Source organism: Pangasianodon hypophthalmus, chromosome 23, assembly GCF_027358585.1.
Source record: "Pangasianodon hypophthalmus isolate fPanHyp1 chromosome 23, fPanHyp1.pri, whole genome shotgun sequence".
NCBI lineage: Eukaryota > Metazoa > Chordata > Actinopteri > Siluriformes > Pangasiidae > Pangasianodon > Pangasianodon hypophthalmus.
The window spans coordinates 2,963,850-2,987,713 of NC_069732.1; the positions used below are offsets into that span (position 1 = coordinate 2,963,850).

A 23,864-nucleotide genomic window follows, 5' to 3' on the forward strand; every position below is an offset into this window, starting at 1 on the left:
GACTGAATGTGAGCAGGAGACAGAAAGAGACAGCGATACATAGAAAGAAAGAGAGAGAGAGACAGAAAAAGAAAGAGAGAAAGACAGAGAGAGACAGAGCACAGAAACAGGATCACTTTGACATGAGTAGACACACACACACACACACACACACACACACACTCAACATGGACGGGTCTGGGCTGGGCGTTAGCATTAGCGTCCACGCCTCACGTTAGTTTACTGCCGGTTGCCATGGTTTCACTGCTAATGCTCAGCTAGTGCAATACGGTCACATAAACTACACACACACACACACACACACACACACACACACACACACACAGTGATCAGTTCACTAAAAGTCACGTCTTAGTGGTTTAAAAAAAAAATAAATTACATAAATAACCACACCACTGTCCTTCACTCTCATTGGTCGCCATCTGTTTTCGTGTCACTTGCCCCGCCCACTTAACGTCGCCAACAGTTACTCCGCCTCCTGTACTTGTTAAAAATAAGTGACTTCTGCTCACTTTGTCGTGTTGCATTGATGCCAGTGTGTACGCCGGGGTCAGACAAACTCACACACACACTGTCGCATGCTCACACACACACACACACACAAACACACAAACACTCACAATGCTTTACTGTTGACAGGCGGTGATTAGATCGCTGTGTTTCTAATCTGTTCTTACACACAGTTTATCTGAAGTACCTGCTAACACACACACACACACACGCACATACACACACACACATACATATGTCAGGACTTCAGATGTGCTATCGCTAAAGATTAGTTCTGTCGCAGCTTTGTTGAATTCTGGATTCTGATTGGTCAGAAGGTGTTGATTAATTTTCTGTAACAGCAGCACTGACAGTAGCGCAGGTTTATATTAATGCGCTCATTCTGTCACGTTATCGTTTCTATAGTAACAGCTCATTCACAGGGACTCGTACGGCGGACACGCTACATAACCTGATTCAGAAATGCGTGTAATTGTTGAGATGTAAGGAGACGTTTATTTAACCTTTATGGAAGGAGTCTCCAGTGTCAGCTCTCAGTTTTCCGACAGGACAGAGGAGTTTACACTTTGCGGTTTCTCGTGACATGTTGTGTTTTTAATGCGTGCTGTTATTGGAAGACAATAGACTTGGAGGTGGTAAGAGTAACTCCGCGTCATCGCACCTAGCGAAGAACTTTAGTTCCTGAACTCCGCTGTCCAATTATCCGGGTGATGTTCTGCCGCTGCTGTCACCGAGTAAAGGAATCTCCCAGCAGCAGGAACTTGTCAGATCCCGGCGTACAGTCGGAGCAGTGAGACAGGCCGCTGCTGCACTTCCCATCGCCATATATTCCTCCATCTTTTTCACATCAAAGGCCGTCTCTCTGCGGGAGCTCGGTCTCCTCTCCGCCATCCGCAGCACAGAGACGGAGTGAGAGAAACTCCAGTGTGTGTGTGTGTGTGTGTGTGTGTGTGTGTGTGTGTAAGAGAAAGAGAAACGCTCAAAGCTACAGTGTCGACTAGAAAAAAGAAAAAAAAACGCAGAGGAGCTGAAAATAGAAGCGCTTTTAAAAGCGCAGTGCGAACCCCAGAGCCCTCTCTCTCTCTCTCTCTCTCTCTCCTCCCCCACCGCTCCCGGTGCATTATTAATCCTGGCTTATTTATAACCCACTTTTTCACAGGCACACTCCGGGTTCTGTCACAGCTCGTCTTTAATCTCCCCACGGGAGACGGGTGCAGAGGTGGGGACAGAGCGGACGTCGGACGAGTAGATGGAGGATGAGAAAGTCCAAATAAGAAGAGAGAAAGATTTGAGGGGGAAAAAAAAAAAAGAGTCAAAAACATCAACAAACACGCAGCTCCCATAAACACCCCCCAACCCCCAAATCCCTGCTCTTGCCCCTGCCCCCGGGAAGAGATGAAACAGGGCGGCCATTTTGATACATACACGCTACATCTCGAGGCTCTGCTTTTCTTTCCCCCGGCTGCGGTCAGTGTGTTTAGTTTTTGACCTGAATGCGAGAGAAAAATTCCACGCTGAGCACTTGGCAGGCTCGCTGAAAGATTTCCACAGGGGAAAGTCATTGGTATTCGCACTTAGTTCTCTGCTGCTGGCAGTCAGAACCAATTTCAGCATTTGAAGTGCTACTATTCCAATTCTCATACATAATGTTTACATTCGAATGTTTGGGCAGAAGGTGTTGATTAATTTTCTACAGCAAGCTCTGACAGTAGTGCAGCTGCAGATCTCAGGTTCACGTTAATGCGCTCGTTCGAACACGTCATCGTTTCTATAGTAACAGCTCATTCACGTTTGTAAACGACCCACATAAACGTAACGTTTTCTGTAAGGAGACATTTATGGAAGGAGTCTCCAATGTCAGAGGTAAAGCTGTAACTTTTCCGACATCTTCAGTAGAGAGGAATTTATGCTTTGCTGTTTCTCGTTAAAATGACAAGCCATGTTTTTTTTTTTTTAATTTTTAAAATTTATTAACTTCAAGAAGGAGGAAAAAGGGAGACGCTGCTATAACGTAACAAAGTGTCATACTTTAATAAATAAAAAAATCATTAATGTTTGCAAATTGCTGTGGTATAAGAGGAATAACGATTTATATGTTTTTACTACATCACAGATTTAGGTCTCATTAGTAATATTTTTTTAAGTATTAAAATTGTTTTTAGAATACTTGTGTTGTTATATAATGATTTTTTAAAAATAATTTTTAAAAGAATATTCCTGAATAATAATAATTATTTAAAAAATATATCTTCATTTATGTAGCACCTTTCTAACACTCAAGGTTGCTGGACAAACGTACAGGTACATTTAAAAAGAACAGAAAGAAAGAAGAAAGGGAAAAGTGTTGGGGGAAAGAGTAAGTTTTAAATGAAATTTTAAAATATGAAAATGCTGAAGATGTTGGATGTTTATGTGGATTTTGAGTCGTCTAATGAATATAAAATCAAGCTAAATATCAGCAATAATATAAATGACTAAATATAATATAATGTAAATGAGTGAAACAGTAATATTTATAATACAGTGGTACAATTCTCCGTCTTTGGGATTTTCACCATCGAATGCTAATGTTCTGTGTGTCAGTATGACATTATAGCCTCATTAGTATTCACATGCTTGATATTTTAAGTCTTTTGAATTTGTATAGAGTTTTTAAAGTAAGGAGAATGGCCATTGTGTGCATGCTGATATTCTGATTCCTGCGTAAAGACGCTGGGTGTGATTCCGGTTTCCTCGAGATCGGGCTTTAATCTCATTCACTCCTCTTGGCCGTTTGCCCTTCTTCTCTTTCCAGCGACTGTCTGGCAGCAGCTCGCTACTTTCAGTGATTAGTTGTTGTGAATATAAGTTCTCTGGCTCACACAGAGCCTTGAGTGGGTACGATATTTCTACAGAGAATGTTCTTCTCAGACACAGAGTGAACAGGGTCAGCCTCTTGGAAGCAAGTTCAGCTTCAGGTTTTTGGCCGGTTCCGGGGGTTGAACTCTCTGGTTTCAAATTCTGGTTCCATGTGCAGGTGCTTAAAGGAATACTCCAACGTTTTTCAACGTCATCCTTATTATTCATTACATCTTCCTGCACTGAGAAAACTCCAGACTTGCTTGTAAAGGAAGCCTGTGCTCTTAGAAAGAAAGGGCTCCTCAAGAGTTCCTTGGATGGTTAGTGGTTCTAGCATTGGACAAAAGCAAGTGACAAGTCACTCATGTTGCTTATAGTTTGTTTCTTGGGCTTGTCCAGGATTTTATTTTATTTTATTTTTTAAATTATCACGGAGAAACAGTAGTAGCCACAGTGTCACTGCTTCTATCTCTAACTAATTAGACACCAATTAATAATGCACTAATCAGTGTGAAAATTGGTTGTTTTTGATTTATATGTTACATGCTCTGCCTCGTACTACCTTCATTCTCAGATTAGATTAGCAAAGAAAGGTAATTGTACTAGCTGCGTTAACTCGCAAGATGCACTGGCGAGCTCTGCTGCTTCCTTCCCAAACTTCAGATGGAGGATTTTAGATGGAGGATAGTTTTCTCAGTAATGTCTTTATACATGTTTAATGAGAGGTAGTATGTGACATTATAGGATGAAACCACAGTTTAAGTTTTTCTTCCATTGTTGTGTGTCACACAGTAAATGGGAATTAATTGCAGGTGGGACTTAAAGTTGTGAGGAGGAACTGAAGAAATGTCGTGCCATGGGATTGGTCCAAGGAAACGTTTGAGCCAGGTGTCGCTGCCTTGCTAGTGTGGAAGTAGGTTTAAAGGGAAACCCTCTGTTGTAGGGTTCAACACTGGGCTTCCCCCTAGACATCTTGCCCCAGGAACCACTACGTTACCTCTACAAGAGGCAAGTAGGCATGTTTACAGCTCATGTATCAATGGTTGAATCTTTGATTTTTTTTGTCCAGATATTTGTCCAAGATAGTCAAAGACAAGTGTCTTGGGCATGTAGATGCTGCTGTAATCCTAAAGACTCCTAACGTCCTGTTACTCATCCCAGGTCTTTTATCCACAATTGAATCATATCATTCTGAACATCTGTGAACATTCTCAATACTGTTTGTCTTTCCTCTTCTACACCTGTGTATATACACTGTAATGATTTACTATTGAAAAATTGAGTGATCTGTTGTCATTCAGAAGAGGACGGGTTCCCTTTGGAGCCAAGGTTTCTTCTTCATGTTGTCTCGGAGTTTTTTCACACCACTGTCTGTAGATTTGACTGCACCTGAAGCAGGTTGTTATGATTCGTTTTATTGTTTCTTTAGTACTTTCTGTGTTCGCAAATTAAATCAGCCCAGTCTTGCAGGGCGGGTTGGCCAAGTGGACGTCTTTGTGTGGGGAATGTTTTCGGGATGGGGCTTGCTGGAATAAAATGGGATGTGATCAACGCTGAATCATTGCTATTTGTCAGTGTCAATATCAATGCATGTAAGCCTCTGAGATCCATATAAGTTATTAGAAAGTGACTGCAGTTGGATACCCAGACAACCAGTTTTTATCCAAAGGAATTACCTTGATTAAGTTTGGATAATGGCATTGTCTTATATAGTAGAACCTCAAGGCATTGATTCTACTTCCTCTTGGAGCCTTCTGTTCTTGGGTTTTTACATAGGACTTTACAAAGTTCCCCCAGATACCTTGCCCCAGGAACCCAGGCTAGCCCAAGACTTTGTGGGAAAAAAACTGGAGTTTTAAGTTACAGATCATTGTCACTGGTTGGAGAACTCTCAAAGGAACCACTTGTAATTGTATTTAAGGTTCATAATCAGATCTTAAAGACCATTGTTAGCACCTTCGGAAACAAAAACATTATCCTGACAAAGCATACTTTCCGGGTAAGACTTTGCCGAGCTTTTTAAAAGTGCTGCACAATAGGCTCAGATTTTTGATTTGCCAGATCACTTTACATGCAAAGGCTCAGTAAGATGGAGGGGGTCGTTGGAGGCTGAAATGGACAAGATCACAGCTATTTTTAGGGCTCACTCTCTGTGGGTGATTACAGTAATCTCAGCACTCAGATCTAATCTAATGAGGACTTACTACAGGCTCTGGTTGCATCTGTTCTTTTATTGATTACAACAAGTTGGCTAGTTTATCTATGAATCTGCCTGTCCACACCTTCTGCTACCTCATCTTCCCATCAGGACCTGCCACTATGTCAGTTTCTACTCAGAGATCTCTCGCAGTCCCTTCATTTATCTGTAATGAGGAGGTAGCTCTCTTTACTTCGCCTGCCTTCCAGTACTATTTTTGTCTTCCCTGTTTGCAAAACTGTAACTTGCTTGTTTCCTCTCTCTCTCTCTCTCTCTCTCTCTCTCTCTCTCTCTCTCCCTTCTCTCTCTCTCTCTCTTTCTCTCTCTGTGGATTGCGCTCAACTTCTTTAGCTATCTCTCCCCATTTTTCTCACAGCATGATGAACACATTTCCACAGACAAAACCAGTTTTGATTGATGCTTAATCAGTGATGCATTTTTCCAGAACCTTTGGCACCATGTAACTGGAACTTTTTGTCCATCAGTGTCCAGTCCTGTATTTTGTCCATCAGTGTCCAGTCCTGTACTTTGTCCATCAGTGTTTGGTCCTGCATGGTTTTTGGTACCTGCTCAAGATCAACAACCAGAGACCTACTTGTACTTGGGGAGGTGTGGCTAGCTGCCTGGTTCTGAGCTGATTGGTCACACATACACTCTTAGAAGTAAGTCAAGGGTTCCTAGCTTTCTAAAAGGGATCCACTTGGGAACCATGTCAGATAGGGAAACAAACTCAGGAACCATGTAGGTACACTAGGTTTAAAATGTCTTGTGTACCACACCACACAACACCACACAGTTCGGGTGAAAGCAGCAATGTACCTTTACTTTTCATTATTTCCAAACTACATTTATTTTTGCAAAAATCAGCAATGCTCTAGCAGTGCTACTATGGCACACATAGCCAAAATGAACAGATGTAATTTTATTCATTTTCTGATCAAGTGGTACAACAGTTTCAATTTGGTGGTTTTGTCAGCAGTTGGTTGTTATCTAGTTGTCGATTAAGCTGTTGGAAATTCAAAACTAGAATTAAAAACCCCAGGTACACTGGTACCTGTTTTGATCTTGTTTTTAAACATGCAGCTGAAGAAACATCCTTTAAGGACATCACATGTTTCTTGTTCTTGGCCTTGAAAAGCAGTTTTCATTCAAAGATGAAATGTGATGTTTTACCTCAAGAACTTGACTCTAGAACAAGACGACAAGTCAGGGTTGTCCATTCGTCTACCTGCATTGTTCATTTAGACACTTTCCTCTGCTGTAACACGCCCATTTTAACCTTGTTAAGAGTCGAGTCAGATGTATCTGAACAAGGAAAGTGCTAAAATGTGTGCTGCTGGGAGCTATGATAGGGAAACACCGGCAAATCTCCGGCAAAGTGGCGCTCAGAATGAGATTTGCCCAATAGTGACAGGCTCGGAGAGATGGAGGGGGTCGGGGAAGGCTGGAATGACAGCCCGGTTATTTTTAGCACTCGCTCTTTGTGGGTGATTACAGTAATCTCAGCACTCGGATCTAATCCGATGACTTAATCCAGGCTCCAGTCATGTCCTCTGTTTTATTAATTCCACCCTAGTTGGCTAGTTTATTCACAAATCTCTCCCTTTTTCCTCTCCCTTCCCATCATCTTTCTCCATTTTCAGCCTAGAGATCTCTCAGTATCCCTTCTTGCATCTGTAATGAGGAACTGCTTCACACTGCTTCCTGCCTTCCCTCTGCTATTTTTGTCTTCTGTTGATTGCAAAACTGTAGAGAAAAAAAAAAAAAACCTCACCATCCGTCTCTATCACTCGCCATCTCTCCACATTTCCTATTTCTATTTTCTCTTCTTTAGGTCTTGCTTTAAACCTGCATCTTCTCTCCTCCTCACTTGCTAAGAAGGCTCTTGCCCCTTTCAGTGTCTTTCAGTTCCGCCGTCTAAACGGTTTATTTTCATAACGTTGTAAAGACCGCACTGAGGAAGCCAGAAGACAATAAAGCGGGACACGGAAGCCTCCGAGGGAATCCCATTTCGGGGGAATGACTCTCATCAGCGCAGCGATACGAGGGGATTCCTATAACTGACTGTGTAGGAGGATATCGCAGTGATGCCGTCGTTTCATTTCGACATGCGAAGGAGGCTCTAACTGGATTTTCCTCTCTCGGTACAGAAACTATTGAGCTGTGGAAATAGCCTCGTCATAGACTTGCGCATACCCAACCATCCGACACACACACACTCACACACACACACACACACACACACACACACACACACTTTCACTCAGTGTTCTCCTGTTTCTCTTTTCCTTCTTTTCATCTCAGTTTCATATTATGCAAAGCTGCATCGTACAAGGTGCTTTTGAAGTTTAGGCCTTGTTTTCCTAACATTACAGCTGACTAAAAACCCCGGTCTTTTCACTTTTTCTCCTTAAATGGTACGTGAAGTATGTCTGTCGTCACTGAGTTTCGGCTGGGAGAACTTCTAGCAGCCTGGACGTTCGCTGCGTTCAAATGTTCTCATGTCTCATGCGTCTAAGAGCGCTTTCAAACCTGTCAGGTCCGAATCAGAGCGAAATTGTTTGTTTTCTGTTTGGGTTGGTTGCAAGCTGTGCATCATTAAAGAACGTTGACTGAACTCTTTCATTCGTTGGTCAGAAATTCATCGATGGTGAAGAGCAAACAAATCATTAGCGGAGCCTCCTTAAATAAACGATTAGATAAATTCTGACAGCTCAGCAGCTGTTGACGTTTCTCAACGTGCCAGTTGAAAATTAGCGTGTGCCTAAACTTATGGCGCAACTTCAGACGTACACACACTTTATCAGAGGGAAACGTTGATATTCCCAGTGGTCCTGTTTGGTTTCCATTCTCGCTGTGCCAGCTGTGTGCTAGCTAGCTAATGTTTGCTAGTCTCAGTTTCTAGCTAGTTTCTCTGCTAGTTAGCTAGTTAAGGCCATTTGATATCAACGAACTTGTTTTATTCACTCATATCAAGTTGCCTTTCACGCGTAGGCTTCAGTTCAGTGTTCCTTCTCGAGGCATATTGAGGCATATGTTATAAAATGAATTATGTACAGTATACAGTAGGAAATATGAAAGTATAAAATGTGTTTTCTGATGATTTTCCACACTTGGAGTTCATAATTCCTGGTCGACTAGCAACGGTGTTTTCTTAACTCTAACGTTCAGTGTGTTAACTTTCCTACGATGAAATCACAAATTAAAAGTTCCATTTGAACACAATATTTGTAATGAGGATGACTCCGGAGAGCAGCGTGGACTTTTATTCAGGCAACAGAATTATTGGCAGCCTTGGTGAAGATAGGTTTAAAAAAAAAAAAAAAAAAAAAAAAAGAAGAAGAAGAAGATTTTGTTGTTAGTTAGCCTAAATACTAAAATTATGAGAGAAATGTAACCCTTGAAATAACCTTATCAAAGAAATCTTTTTAAACAAAACCATATGAGTCACAATTATTGGCCCCCTGGAACAAAACCGAAGCATGTAACCACAAAGACATTTTTACCAACGTGCCAATAATTCTGGATCTAACTGTACTGCATTATATAATGTAATGTAATATAATATAATATACATATATATATATATAAGGGCGATAATATATAATACTTTTCATTCTCCGTGTATGGAAGTGTCCTCATATGTTCTGGTTTTATTTCTGTACGTTGTAATGAATTTACCAATTTACCAATTACCAGTTTTAACGAGTTCATTAGCTGATAGACTTACGTCCTTTAAACTTGTTTGTAAATAGCTCAGCGTTTGTCGCCGGGGGAAATCCGTGCTAAACTCATCTGCACGCTCTGACGTCAGCAGCTCGATGCGGTCAGCCAGCACCCGGGCTATAGACAGCAGCGTGTTATATTTAGCGCTCCGGCTGATGATGGAGGGGATTTAATCTGATTTGCGAGCAATCCGAACGCTTCCTCTGCACCGCTGTGTTTGTAAACCGAGGCAGGCGGAGGAGTGGAGCGGACGCCTGAGTGACAGACTAATGTGACAGATGAGTTAATGTGTCCACCACAGTGCTGCTGGCTTTCAGTCTCGCACCTGAGACTCTCCGACTGACGTGATCGTCCACGCTGAGCCGGACGCCACAGTCAGAATCTCCATATCTCATTAGCTGTGTGAGGTTTCCCATCATCCTGATTTTCAGGAATCAGATTATCGAGCTTGTCTAGCTTGTGGAAAAAGCCTCGTCACGAGGTTTTTGCTGGTCTGTTCATGTCGTAGCGTCGTTTATGCAACATGTCACTGAAAAACAACAGTCTGTGAGTTGGTGGTTTGGATATTGGGAATCTTGTTGTAAAACTAGGCAGCAGTGGGGGCATTTAGTTCTTTTATTTTTTACAGTGCCTTTACATATTTAGGTGCCGTGTTTTGGTGTGTTTGAACAGAACCCTGGTGTGTTCTCTGCCTCGGTGCGGTTCTTTAGGCAGGTGAGAACACACTCAGGTGAGAACACACTCAGGTACTCACACTCGGGTCCGAGAGCGTCGCGGCGCGGTGGACTCGCTCTGCTTCCGAGTGAGAAAGCGATCGTCATATTTCTGACCAGTTAATGAACGTTCTCAGCCCTGCATGTTCCTCTGACAACTTTTTTTTTCTTTTCCTTTTTGCTTTGTTCAGTTATGTGCAGTGTGAAAGCAGCACATAACAGCAAACGAACCAAAAGTATCAGATTCAGACTCGATAAACAGAATAATCGGTATAATAATGAAAGCTCCCATACAGTCACAGAAAGGTTGTGAGTTCAAATCCCAGGACTTCAGGATGGGATTTCTGAAGGATAAATTCATAAACTGTAAAATGCCATCAGATCAAATATCTGATCAAAGTGCTATGTTTTCTGAGATGCTCGTTTCCTCTCTCTCTGAGATTGTTGTTTTCACCTGGAATGATGCCCGATATAACTAATTGCCGCGACTCTCCCGATGCCATGTTCACGGCTAAATTGCTTTCTCGGAGGTTATCAAGTTTGTGGCACTCGTCTGAGGAGTTTTGATTGAACCGTGCCCCGGCGCGCCTCTGCCTCGTTATTTGTTTTCAGCCTTGTTTTGGAGCGAGTTGGAGTTTTCTCCTGCGCTATCTGTCCCATGCTAATGGAGTGATGGTAGAGAATGGATGAAGAAGAAGAAGAAGAAGAAGAGACAGCAGGAAGCAGGCAGGAGCTGCAGGCGGGTGTCTGTGACGGTGCCAGATGTGGCAGTAGGTTAGCGGTGGAGGCGCTACAGAGACGCTAATTCACCCAGGAGCAGGGACACGCCGCGGCCAAATGGGGCAAATACACAGCATTAATGAGCGGCTTTAAAAGTCTAATTGTGTCAGAGATGAAGTGTTTTTTTTTACTGGTGATTTTGGAATTTTATTTCCGTGAAACGTGGAGAGAGATTTCGCTCTGACAGTCGGCCCTATTTTCCCTGAAACCTCCCACTAGTTATGAATATTCATTCATTCAAAGCAGCCTTTCATTAATATTCATTATCTAGTCTTTTATAACCTGCTGCTGTTTCTAACCAGAGCAGATATTTGCTGATTCATTATTTAACATCATGAAATAGTGAGATAATTCAGCCATGTCTAGTCGTACTGGCCTTTTTACTGCTGTCCTGACAAAAATGAGATGGAGAGCAGTTGAGGAAATGCTAAAAATATCAAAATGAACTTTGTCCAGTGATTATAGTGAGTTTGTGTGTTTGGGGAAAGAAGGAAGGACTTGTGTGTTGCTTTGCAGCAGGAAAGACTCATTTCTCTCATCATTTTGAAGTTTACGTTATCACTAACGCTAAATCGCTATCATTCCAAATCAGATATTAATGCACTAAATAATGTGTGTGTGTGTGTGTGTGTGTGTGTGTGTGTGGAAAATAGTGTGCTATCAGCTGTTACTTCCTGTATTACAACACTAGTGTGTGTTTGGGATGCAGCCTGTGTGTCAGTGATCGAATCACATTACAGATTATTAAAGTGAAACTCTCACGAGACATAAATAAAATCGCCTCTGACCTAGAGAAACATTGTTTACGTTGGTGCAAATTCTAATCGTGTAAAAACCTTTACAAGGAAAAGTCGATTTTTGAAGAATAATGAGCTTTTAAAACATCAGGTTTCAGCCATGATGATGATTCAGTCAACCAATCAATCAATCAAACATGATTTAAAACAATGATATATCCAAAGAAATTAAAACAAGACAAAAAAATTTCAACTGATTTGAACGCAATAAGAAACACTCCGTGTCGTGATGTTATCAGAAAACAATCAACAACACTGTGGTGCGATGAAGCAGAGTCAAAGTTCCCACCCCAGAGTTGATTAATTTCCTGTAACAGCACATCCTGAAGTGTTTTATTCCTCTCATACCTCAGCAATTTACCAACGATCACGTTTGAATTTATTACACATTTACACATCGTACTTTTTATTCTTTTATAGTTACATTTAATGTTGTGGAACGTCCGCAAAACAAGTTAGTTCCTGTTCTCAGTTACGTTATAGCAGCTATAAACAGTCGTTCCCTCACCAGCCTCTCTTTTTTTTCTCTCTCTCTCAAAAACAAAAAGGAGAATCCCCTGATTCTGAATGTCCTGAAGATGTTGGAAAACCTAATGTTCCAGCTTTACCTCTGACTGTTACAAAGCACTGACACTGGAGACTCCTTCCATAAATGTTAAATAAACATCTCCTTAAAAGAAGAAAGTCTTCACCCTGTCAACCATTACACACGTTTGTAAAGTGATGTGCAGCTGCACTACAATCAGAGCTGTTTTTATAGAAATAAATCAACACCTTCTGACCAATCAGGATCCAGGATTCCTCAGCGCTGTGGTGTAGTCGTTATTAAATCTCAGGAGCCAGAGCAGCTCAAGCAACAGCTGTCTGAAAATGTTGTTTCCTGAAATTAAAGTCTAAATCTTTTTTTTTTTTCCGCAGATTCCCAATTTGATGTGTAATATGTGACCATTCCTTCTTTTTTCTTTCTCTCTCTCTCTCTCTCTCTCTCTCTGTCAGTGGTGGAGGTGAAGAGCTCGCTGCCCTCGGGCATGCAGAGTCCGGTGGCTGGAGGTGTCGGTGAACAGGGCGGCGGTGGAGGAGGAGGAGGAGGAGGTGGTGGAGGTGGAGGAGGTGGAGGAGGAGGAGGAAACGGAGGAGGTCCGGTGGACTTGCGTACGGATCCTCGTCTGAGCGCTCTGAGCGTGATGGACCCGGCGCTGAGGGAACAGCAGCTCCAGCATGAACTTCTCCTCCTCAAACAGCAGCAGGAGCTTCAGAAGCAGCTTCTGTTCGCCGAGTTCCAGAAACAGCACGAGGTGCTCACGCGGCAGCACGAGGTCCAGCTGCAGGAGCACCTCAAGGTAGAGAAGCCATCCCGCCATCGGGCTGTTACACGAACAGGCGCTCTCCTGCTAAACTCCGCTTTATAGCAGTCACGACACACGCTGATGTTTATTTTCTAGCGCAGTGGTTCGTAAAGTGGGGTCCGGGGGAAGCATCCAGCGCGTCTGTGGCTTTTATTTTTATCTGTTTTTGTTACAGGGGTGAAATATTATCAAAGTTAACATACGTATTATTCATTTATTTGTTTAATTATTTGTTATTAGCTAGTTTGACTGGTCATGTGACTTTAATCCAAACCTCAATAAGTCAAAACCAAGTTTATATTGTCAATATATTGTCAATTACTCTCAGATTTAAAGCTTTGAGAATAGAAAGCAACTATTAATTATTATTAGTAGTAGTAGTAGTGATATTTATTCATTTGTTTGTTTGTTTGTTGTTATATTATATTATATATAGGTAAGGCATTCCTCAAAGAATCATTCGCTATTATTATTAGTAGTAGTAGTAGTAGGAGTAGTATTTAATTATTTGTTTGTTTATTTGCTTATTTATTTGTTTGTTCTTGTTTGTTTCTAATATTATATTATATTATATTATATTATATTATATTATATTATACATGAGTGAGGCATTCCTCCAAGAATCATTCGCGTAGTTATGCAGCAGTGTTGTCGTGTTAAATTGGATTAATATTTTAATTAAGGACAACTTCTATTTTAATAAGAGCTGTTTGTAAGTGTACTAGTATTTGTAAGTAGTAGTGTATTTATTTATTTATTTATTTATTTAATTTATTTATATTTTATTACTAATTTAAATTGTTGAATTCTTTAAAAAAAAAAAAATGAATAATGCCATAATAATTGTTTAATATAACGCCAAACAAAATAACAAATACTGCAGAGTGCATTACTATTTGTAATGTATTTATTTATTTATTTATTTATTTAAAACATTTTTAAACCATTATTGTATAACGCTGTAGCGAGCTCGATTAATAAGCTAACTAACTTAGCAAGTAAAATTTTGTCTACCAACATTACCAGCAGCATTAACACATTAAATTATTCTAATATTCTGATTAAGCCCAGATTATATTTTAATAAAAATGAATAGTCACGTGGACAAGGAACTACAGGATGCAGTGTATTTACAGAAAATGTCTAAAAGATGGTAGAAATGAATGAATGTAAGTCTAAGTGCACTGAGTGTTTATGTAAGCGTGTGCGTGTGCGTGTGTGTGTGTGTGTGTGTGCGTGTGTGTGTGTGTGTGTAAACAGTTTTGGTTTGACGTCTGTGTGTGTGCGGGTGACGTACCTGGATCGAAATGTTCTCTCTTTCACCTTGTGACCTTTGCCCACCAGCTGTATCTGTGTTTGTGTGTGTGTGTGTGTGTGCGTGTGTGTGTGTGCGTGTGTGTGTGTGTGCATGTGTGCGTGTGTGTGTGTGTGAGCAGCAGCAGCAGGAGTTGTTGGCGGCGAAGCGTCAGCAGGAGTTGGAGCAGAAGAGGAAGCTGGAGCAGCAGAGGCACGAGGAGATGGAGAAACAGAGGCTGGAGCAGCAGCTCATCATGCTGCGGAACAAGGAGAAGGGCAAAGAGAGTACGCAACACACACACACACACACACACACACACACACACACCCTTTACACACGTTCACACACTTGCCTGCTTACGTTTTCTGGCGACGTCCACTACGGTACACGTCACACCCGAGACCTCTCCGGTAGACAGGTTTCCATGACGACCTGTGTAATATTTTCACTATTTCACGCCAGATATTTTGGGAAAATCGCTGACCGCCTTTGGAGCGACGTGAAAATTTCGTCGAACTGCAGCAGCGCCATCTCTTGGCTCCGCCCTCTTTTCACTGCGTGGAATGCGAAAAGCGTTCCACACTATAGAGTTTGTTTTTTGAGACACACTGAATGTCTTTGTGAATTAATTCCTGACAATAAACACTAATAGACTCACACACACACATACACACACACACACACACACACATTCAGCAGGTTACGTCATAAGCGGCGGTCACACAGCTGCAGAATTCATCTGTGTGTGTGAAAGTATTTGTCCCCGCCATGTCTCCTACTGTACAAGCGTAATTTAATTTACCGCTCTGACGCACTGCACTCTATTTATATCACGCTCTGATTCACACATTGTGTTATGCAACAAGCAGGTTATTATTATTATTTTTTTACTAATTAGATTCTTAATGGCGCAAAACCATGAGAATGCAGGGAGGGAGAGAGAGAGAGAGAGAGAGAGAGAAAGAGAAAGAGAGAGAGAGAGAGAGAGCTCCAGGGACACGAGCACAACCTTGAATTATTTCATGGAGAGAGAGCGAGAGAGAGAGAGAGAGAGAGAGTAGGAGTGTAGCTGGGTTAGTACACGTCAAACATTAAAAAAAGAAAAGAAATCATTTCCAAACAGAGTTGATTAAAATGTCTTCCTCTGTGAAGGAAAACTAGAAAAAAATAAAACAGGTTCAAAAAAGGAAACACTTTCCAACTAGCACTGAATAAAAATGTGTTCATACAAGAAGGAAAACAAGGAAAAAAAAGACCTTTTTTTTTAAAAAAAATAAAATATATGCACCCACCACCACCCCACTTTTGCAGGACAATAAGAACTTTGTTCATTGTTTTTTTTTTTTGTTTGTTTGTTTGTTTGTTTGTTTTTGTGTGTTTGTTTGTTTTGTGTTGTGTTGTGTTGTTAAAGCCCCTAAGAGAGCGAGAGAAGAGAAAAATGGTTATCAGTGTGGAGGAAAGGATTAGAGAAAAAAAAATACATAAAAAGAAGAAATAAGAAAATTATTTTTTAAAAAAAGTTTGCAATCAACATCGATTACAATGTTCTCCTTCAGGTATTTATATATATTCTTTCTTTCTTAGTTTCTTTCTTTCTTTTTTTAAATATGTGTCTCAACCTACCACCATCACTACCCTCTTCGGAGAACAATAGGACAATAATGACTTCTTTGTTGTTTCTTTGTTTTTTGTTGTTTTTTTTTTTGTTAAAGCCCCTAAGAGAGGGAGAGAAGAGAAAATAGTTACCAAAGGAGAGGAAAGCAAAAGATGAGAGAAAACAAAATACATAAAAAGAAGAAAATAAGAAAAAAAACAACTAACATCGATTAAAATGTCTTCCTTTGAAAATGAAAACAATTTCCAACCAACACTGAATAAATTTTTAAAAATTCTAGTTAACATCGATTAATTTGAGAAGGAAAACTAAAAAAGAGAAATCAATATGAATTGTTTTATTTATTTGACAATGAACTGGAGGAGAAAATGAAGAATGGAGGGAGAAAAGTAAGAATAAATTTACAGGATGATATGATGATATCTGACATCCGATCAGCTACTTGCTGCTCTGCAGCTTATAATTAAAGGTGCAAAGCCACTGCTTTGCTGTTTCTACATTTTATTTATTAAGTAATTTTTTATTTTATTCATCATTTCTGCTCTGCATGCAATCTTTGCTGAATCGGAGACAATAGGTCCGCCCCTTTATTGTTTTTAATAATTAAAGATAATTGTGTTCATGTGTTAGATACAGAGTTACTGTTTCTTTGTTTTCAGTCAGAGCAGCTCGAGTATTAGGGGTCCAAGCACCAAAGTTGTTCATTGTATGCTGTTGTTGTTGCTGTATTAATATTATTATTATTATTATTATTATTATTATTATTATTATTATTATCATTATTATTATTATTATTTTACATGCCATGGGATTCTGTGTTTTTTTTTTTAAATGAAATTTGGCACACTAATTCAGCATTGGTTAAAAAGCGCCAACAAGAGACAAAATTTAAACACACATTTCTGTCCGTAACTCTAGAAAAACTCATCACACAATCACTATTCCGATTTCCAAATTCATTATTTATTTATTTATTTTGCTACAGTTACGAATTTGGATCATTTCTCAAACTCGAATCAGATTTGTTCTGATCTTCAGACTGGGCCTCACACAAGTCACTGATAATCTTTTCTCACATAATGCACTTTGGCATGGTGCCAAACAGGAAGTGAGCCTGTGTCTCGGCAGTGTTCTGGTGTATTAAGCACGATCTAAAGCCCTGGGTGTTGTCACTCCACCACTAGTTGGTGCTAGAATATATAATGTATAAGTCTGAACTAAAATGATCTTTAAAAAAAATCTTCTTCACGAACCGAAACCATCCGCCGTACTTGCTTCATGTTCTGTTTCGTTTGGCTCCGTGATGAAACCGTAATTCTTGCGGCGGATGTTTTTGGTTTGTCACATCGCCACAGTCCATTGCACAGTGCATATGCATATGTATGTAGATGTTTTTTTTTTTTTTTGTTTTATCTTCAGACCAGAAAACACCTTCGATAACAGCTTTTACACTCGACAAAACTCTCATCACACAGGAAAAGAGTGCAAGTGTAAAAAACACAGCTGATTGGTTTGTCTTTTACGCGTTTGCTCAGCGGTTCCCACTTTCATTCACATAATTTCCGTGCTCAATTCTTTTTTTTTTTTCAGGTGCCATCGCCAGCACTGAGGTCAAACTGAAACTCCAGGAGTTCCTACTGAGCAAAAAGGAACCCCCCTCTGCCGGGCTCAACCATTCCTTCCCGCAGAAATGCTGGTGAGTGGCGCATTCCAGACTCTTATCACCCTTTAGACCAGTTCAAAGCATCGATTTGTTTCTCTGTTCTTTCTGGCGGAAATGCGCACAGTACGTCAGGGTTTAACTGTAACGCTGCTGGTGTTGGTGCGGGATTTCAGTGGGTTGTATGTGTAGTAATGTTTGTGTGTGTGTGTGTGTGTGTGTGTGTGTGTGTGTGTGTGTAGGGGTGCTCACCACACGTCTATCGACCAGAGCTCCCCTCCACAGAGCAACACCCCTGGCACACCGCCTTCTTACAAACTGCCCCCTCTACTGGGATCCTACGAGGGCAAAGACGACTTCCCGCTTCGCAAGACAGGTGTGTGTGTGTGTGTGTGTGTGTGTTTGCTTTCAGTCAATGCAGGACAGATATTAGGGGTCCAAGCACCAAAATTCTTTATTGTGTATGTTATTACAGTTTGTCCCTTTATCTTATTAAAGTTTATTTCATTTCAGTGATTGTTTTCAGTTGAAGCTGATTAAGTATTAGGGGTCCAAGCACTGATGGTACAGGAGTTTATATTATTATTATTATTATTATTATTATTATTATTATTATTATTATTATTACTGGTAGTAGTAGTAGTAGTACATGCCGTGGGAGTCTATAGCAACCCATAAAACCATTCACACGATTTTAATGAAATAAAAAAATCACTACTTCAACGAAGTTTTCTCACCAGTTTTCGAGCGTGCCCCGTAAACCCTCTAGCGCCACCTACAAGTCAAATTTGTTCACATTTTTTTCCTTTAAGTCCAGAAAAGATCGTCACACAATCATCATTCTGATTACTTAGGATTCTTTACATTGTTAAAATTGATTATGATTATGATTGTTTCAAGTTATTTTACACTGAATAGGTTGTAAAATTGTAAATAGTTTTTCGCTCCTATTCAGTGCCTGTTCAGTGTAATCTTTAGAGGACTGTACCATTCTTCACTCAGCTTACACAAGCGTCAGATAGACTTGTAAACACAACGCAGGGTGGATGTGTTGCATTTGGATGGATGTGAATGGCACGCCTCCTGTGTTTGGTCTAGACTGAAAAAGCTACGACAGAAGCTTATCTCTTGTGTAAAGTAGACACATAGATAACTAATAATAGATAACTAATAAAGGCTTCAGAAATGCTTTCAGTATGAATGGGCTTCTGTACTGCGTTTAGGGAGAAAAGTGTAATGTTTTATACACACCGGCTCTCTGACTTCCTGAACTTCTTCACTAACGCGGAGTGTGAATCGATGATGCAATCAGCAACAGTCATAACAATGTCTTGTAACGTCACCAGGGTTTATGAGTTTTTACTGTTTACCGTGGTTCATTTTTGCTAAAGCTCTGTGTGTGTGTGTTCGTTCGTGTGTGTGTTCGTTCGTGTGTGTGTTCGTTCGTGTGTGTGTGTGTTCGTGTGTGTGTGTGTGTGTGTGTTCGTGTGTGTATGTGTGTGGACATGTATTTATACCAAATGTCATCACAATGATAAAAATATCTGACAGTTTTGACCTTGTGGAGACATTTAGCTGGTCCCCACAAGGAAAACTTTTATTAAAAAAAAAAAAAATACCTAAATAGCCTGTGTGTGTGTGTGTGTGTGTGTGTGTGTGTGTGTGTGTGTGTGTGTGTGTGAGAGAGAGAGAGAGAGAGAGAGAGAGAGAGCTAGTTTGCTTTAGTCCTGTGGGGCGTCTACAGGTGTGAGTCAGTATGAGTCATCAGAGCAGCCGCAGACCCACACTCTTTTTCTCTCTCTCTCTCTCTCTCTCTCTCTCTCTCTCTCTCTCTCACACACACACACACACACACACACACACACACACACACACACACACACACACTGTGGTTATGTTTTTCTCCCATGAATAGCTATCAGCTATATTCGAACCCACCCACACACTCAGAATGAATTTACCTACTTAAAATCGAAGACTCTTTTCTTTAAGAAATTTTGAATGTAAGGAATAAAACACACCGCGTCGTGCTGTTACAGGAAAATAATCAACGACAGGGAGGTGTGATGAAGCGGAGTTACTGTTCCCACTTCCCTGAAGTGTTTTATTTCTCTTAAACCACAGCAACTTGACAACAGTTACATTTTTTAATTAACTTTTTATCCGTTTATAGTTACGTTAAGGAACACCTGCAAAACAAGTTAAACGTCTTCACACAGAAAACTAGCTGCTACTGTAGAGCGATACTCGCTGTCTGTTTCACAGGGGCGGGGCATGTTTGTTCGAGAGAGTATCCGATTGGACGCAACTTGGATGAGTGCAGGATAAGTTATCAAAATATTTAAGCTTTAAAATTAAAACACAATATCTACGCAACACACTTTGACTTTTTGTTCGTATATACCAGCTATTTTGTATCCATGACGACGAGACCATCCTACATGAAGCTCTGAAACAGACATTTTGATTTTATAGGCTGTAATAAAAGTGACAGTTTTTATCTCCCTGAGGCTGAAACTGGAGAAAAGCTGCTTATTACACATTCCTCATGTTCAACTAACACACTGAGCCCTTACTAGATGTGACATCATCATACACGCACACACACAGACACACACACACAATTTTTATCACTTTTAGTTAATTGCCCCAGTTTGTGTTTTGCTATTCATCAGCTCAATCCCGTCACAGTCCAATCATGTGTATGTGTATGTGTGTGTGTGTGTCTGTGTGCTTCTGTGTGTGTGTGTCTGTGTGTGTGTGTGTCTGTGTGCTTCTGTGTGTGTGTGTCTGTGTGTGTGTGTGTCTGTGTGTCTGTGTAGCTGTCCGTGGTCCTGATTAGTCTGTAACTTTGTTTAATGATCTCATCATTCATGTCTCTTTCTGTTTTTTGTCTATCTTTCCCTTTCCTCCCTTTCTCTCATCTCTTTCTGTATCTGTCTCTATATTCTCTCTCTCTCTCTCTCTCTCTCTCTCTCTCTCGCTCTCTCTCTCTCTCGCTCTCTCTCTCTCTCTCTCTCTCTCTCTCTCGCTCTCTCTCTCTCTCTCTCTCTCTCTTGCTCTCTCAGCATCGGAGCCCAATCTGAAAGTTCGTTCACGGTTAAAACAGAAGGTTGCTGAGAGGAGGAGCAGTCCTCTACTCCGCCGTAAAGACGGCACAGTCATCAGCACCTTCAAGAAGAGAGCCATTGAGATCTCGGGTAAACACACACACACACACACACACACACACCTGTAGCTGTCACAAAAGAGTCCATCACTTGTCCGACATTGCACATGGGAGTGAAGTCATTAAATACAAAGACTTGATGGAACACTTATTTAATTTTTTTCCATTGTTTAATTTTCAGTAGTGGGTAAACTATTGTATGTGTGTGTGTGTGTGTGTGTGTGTGTGTATACAGTCTCCTCCATGTGCAGCAGCGCCCCTGGCTCAGGCCCCAGCTCCCCCAACAGCTCCAACAGCGCCATTGCGGAGAACGGCTCCAGCGGCTCCGTCCCGAATATCCACGCCGAGGTGAGCTGCACTTAAACACCTTAAACACCTTCAACACTCTCGTACAGTTTGTCATAAATAATACGCTTTTATTCAGAGCCCTGATCCTGCACACGGCAGTCATATAGACGGAAAGATTAGGAAACTTGTCTTTCACAAGTCAATTATGACTAAAAGAAAATTGCTGTAAATCTGCTCTCGACTGATGAGCCCCAGGAAAATAAAGTTATAAACTATTATTGTTCAACACATTATTACATTTTCTCTTTCAACTAACTACAGGAACGAAAACAAATGCTGAAGCCCAGGCGATAATTCATTTACAGTGTTCAGCACGTCTGTATGAGGGATCGGCTGATACGCCAAAACTATCATATCATGATATTTCAAGACATTTCTACAATACACAATATGTATAAAGTTTCCTAACATTTAAACAATTAACAGTTAACCAAACATTTGACAAGTAAAATGCATTTTAATTATTTGAGGGGTTTCAATTACATGAGCAGCTGAAAAAGATGAAGCTTTAATGGCTTTACTGGCTTTACATATCTCGGAGGAAGCCCGTTTGAGTCCTCACCCCCTCCGAGGTGTCATGGATTCCCTGTACGCATCACGGTTCCCATGGTGACGGCATCCACGTGCTTGTGTTCTGGGTTCTGTTTCTTTTACTATTGTATTGTGTGCACCTGTTCTGTGTTATCTCATTAGTTAATCGTATTGCCTGTGTATACTCGATTGTTACGTTTTGGCGCGAAGTCTTGCCTAATCTTATCGTGTGTTTCTGAATTTCGTGTTTCCTAGTTCCTCGATTTCCGGGTATCTTAACGTTTTCTGGTTTTGACTCATGCCTGCTTCATTAGTTCACGATTACGGATTATCCTCATCTGATGTGTTTCGACCCCCGTTATGAAGCTTTTTATGAGGATTTGCCAAAAAGTGGAGTAAAGATGTGAAAAGAAACGTGAGTTGAATTGTGATTTTGTTTAGTAATTTACCAGCGTGTCATTCGTGAAAGGTGCTGTTCATGGAGTCGACCCTGCCTTTGTTCTCAGCTTTCAGATTCTTCAGTTCCCCTCAGCGTGATTATGTTTTAAGAGCAAACTTTTAGTCTGCTGCTCAGGAGATAAGATTTGTGTGTGTGTGTGTGCGTGTGTGTGTGTGTGTTAGAGATGGCTCGCAGAACATTTTGCCCGAGGCACACAGATATAGTAACTCTAATAACAGCGTTGTTAAGAGCGCTTGTTTGGTTGCTTCAGCTCTGCTTGTGTGCTTTTACGTCATTGTTGTCATGGGATTGAGTAATTGTTTGGTTTGGCCAATCTGTTTTATTTCCTGCCTTTGTATTTCCGCACTAAGCGCATTTATATTCCTGCGCCTAATCAATCCGCTTTATGGCTCTGGGAGGAAGGGGGGGAAAAAACAGCGCAGTCAATGAAAGCCTGGTGTAAGTGGGGCAATAAATACAGCACACATCAGACCTGTCAGCTGGCAATTTTCTGCCTCCCAGTCGCTCGATTGCTGCCGTTTTCGTATTTCTCTGAACGGCCCATCACATAACCAGAGACTCATTATTGGCCTCAGCGCCTACATACATGCTCGTGTTTGTGTGTGTGTGTATGTGTGTGTGTGTGTGTGTGTTCACTATTCTGCCCAAAAATAGCCGGCGAAGATAGAGAGGGTTACTGCATCACCGCCGCTGTTACGCTCGGGCCATGTGGAGAGCCGAGCGCTGACGTCATCCACGCCGCAAACAGGCCGTGAACTTCTCTTTTCTTTCTATTTCTAATTGGCCGTTTTTTCGCAGTGGGATGTTTGTTGAGTCAGAGCCGGAGTGACGTCAGAGCCGAGCAGACCAAGCGGATCGCGCTCCGCATCTTCGGGCTGATTCACAGAGACAGAAAAAGAGACGTGTGCGTTTAAAAAAAAAAAAAAAAAAAACACAGTGAAATAATGAATAAGAGCACGCTGCTGAATGGTGGGGTGAAAAAAAAAAAAAGATTGCTAGGAATGAATTAGCCTTTTCATTCACAGTCTCCCAATCACACTCTTCCACCATTCCCTCAGCCTCGTCACGGATGTAAATCCAGAGCCAAGAAATCGAAGCAGCGCCCGGGTTCTCTGTTTGCAGAGGAGTTTAATTGGGTGTTATATTGAGTTTCGTCCTCACCGCTTGGTTCTGCGTCACTGTACTGGAAAATCTCACATGTGCTTCCTACGTGTGTTTTTCTTCTTCTTATTATTATTATTGTTGCCCCTTGCTATTATACTATTCACTGACTCGTGTGTGACTAGCCTTGGTGCTCGAACTTGGTTCCATGGTTCCTGGTCTCTCTACACTCAGACTTTGTTCTGCTTAAACCAGTCTCAGCCATGACAAGGCACTGTTCATTTAAATAGATCTAGCGACACTCTTATCCTTTTAACTACATCGTCAGTGTGACTAAAAGAAAACTTTTGCTAGATTTATGGAAAGATGCAGAAATTCAACATCAGTGTGACAAAGTTTATAAAACTATAGTAACAAAAAAGCAAAACGAAAAAGTGGCGTTCTCGATATTTGCAAGTGTGATACTAGTGACTGAGGCTGAAATCTCTAGGAGTACGTTCTTAGGCTTAAATTCCTGGGCTTACGATCTTGGGCTTAAGACTCTAGGCTTTTATTCCTGATTTAAGTTTTTGGTCTAAATGCTTTTATTTGTTTCTGGGCTTAAATTCCTGGGCTATAGTTCTTCGACTTAAGATTCTGTGCTAAAATCATTGGGCTTTAGTTCCTAGGCTTACATTCCTGGACTTTAGTTCCTGGACTTTAGTTCCTGGGCTTAAATTTCTGTATTTAAGTTTGTGGGCTTTAGTTCCTAGAGTTTAGTTCCTGGACTTTTGTTC

General features: G+C 40.9%; 1 protein-coding gene across 4 annotated transcripts in view; it reads left to right on the forward strand.

Annotated features, from left to right (window-relative positions):
- hdac5 (histone deacetylase 5) overlaps positions 1 to 23,864 on the forward strand; it is a 104,514-nt gene that overhangs the window by 54,496 nt on the left and 26,154 nt on the right. For all 4 annotated transcript variants that reach the window (XM_053228269.1, XM_053228266.1, XM_053228268.1 and 1 more), the window contains 6 exons: positions 12,558 to 12,901; positions 14,344 to 14,488; positions 17,410 to 17,515; positions 17,722 to 17,855; positions 20,548 to 20,679; positions 20,884 to 20,996. In XM_053228269.1, coding sequence (XP_053084244.1) covers positions 12,558 to 12,901; positions 14,344 to 14,488; positions 17,410 to 17,515; positions 17,722 to 17,855; positions 20,548 to 20,679; positions 20,884 to 20,996 — 974 coding nt within the window. The remainder of the gene's footprint in view (positions 1 to 12,557; positions 12,902 to 14,343; positions 14,489 to 17,409; positions 17,516 to 17,721; positions 17,856 to 20,547; positions 20,680 to 20,883; positions 20,997 to 23,864) is intronic.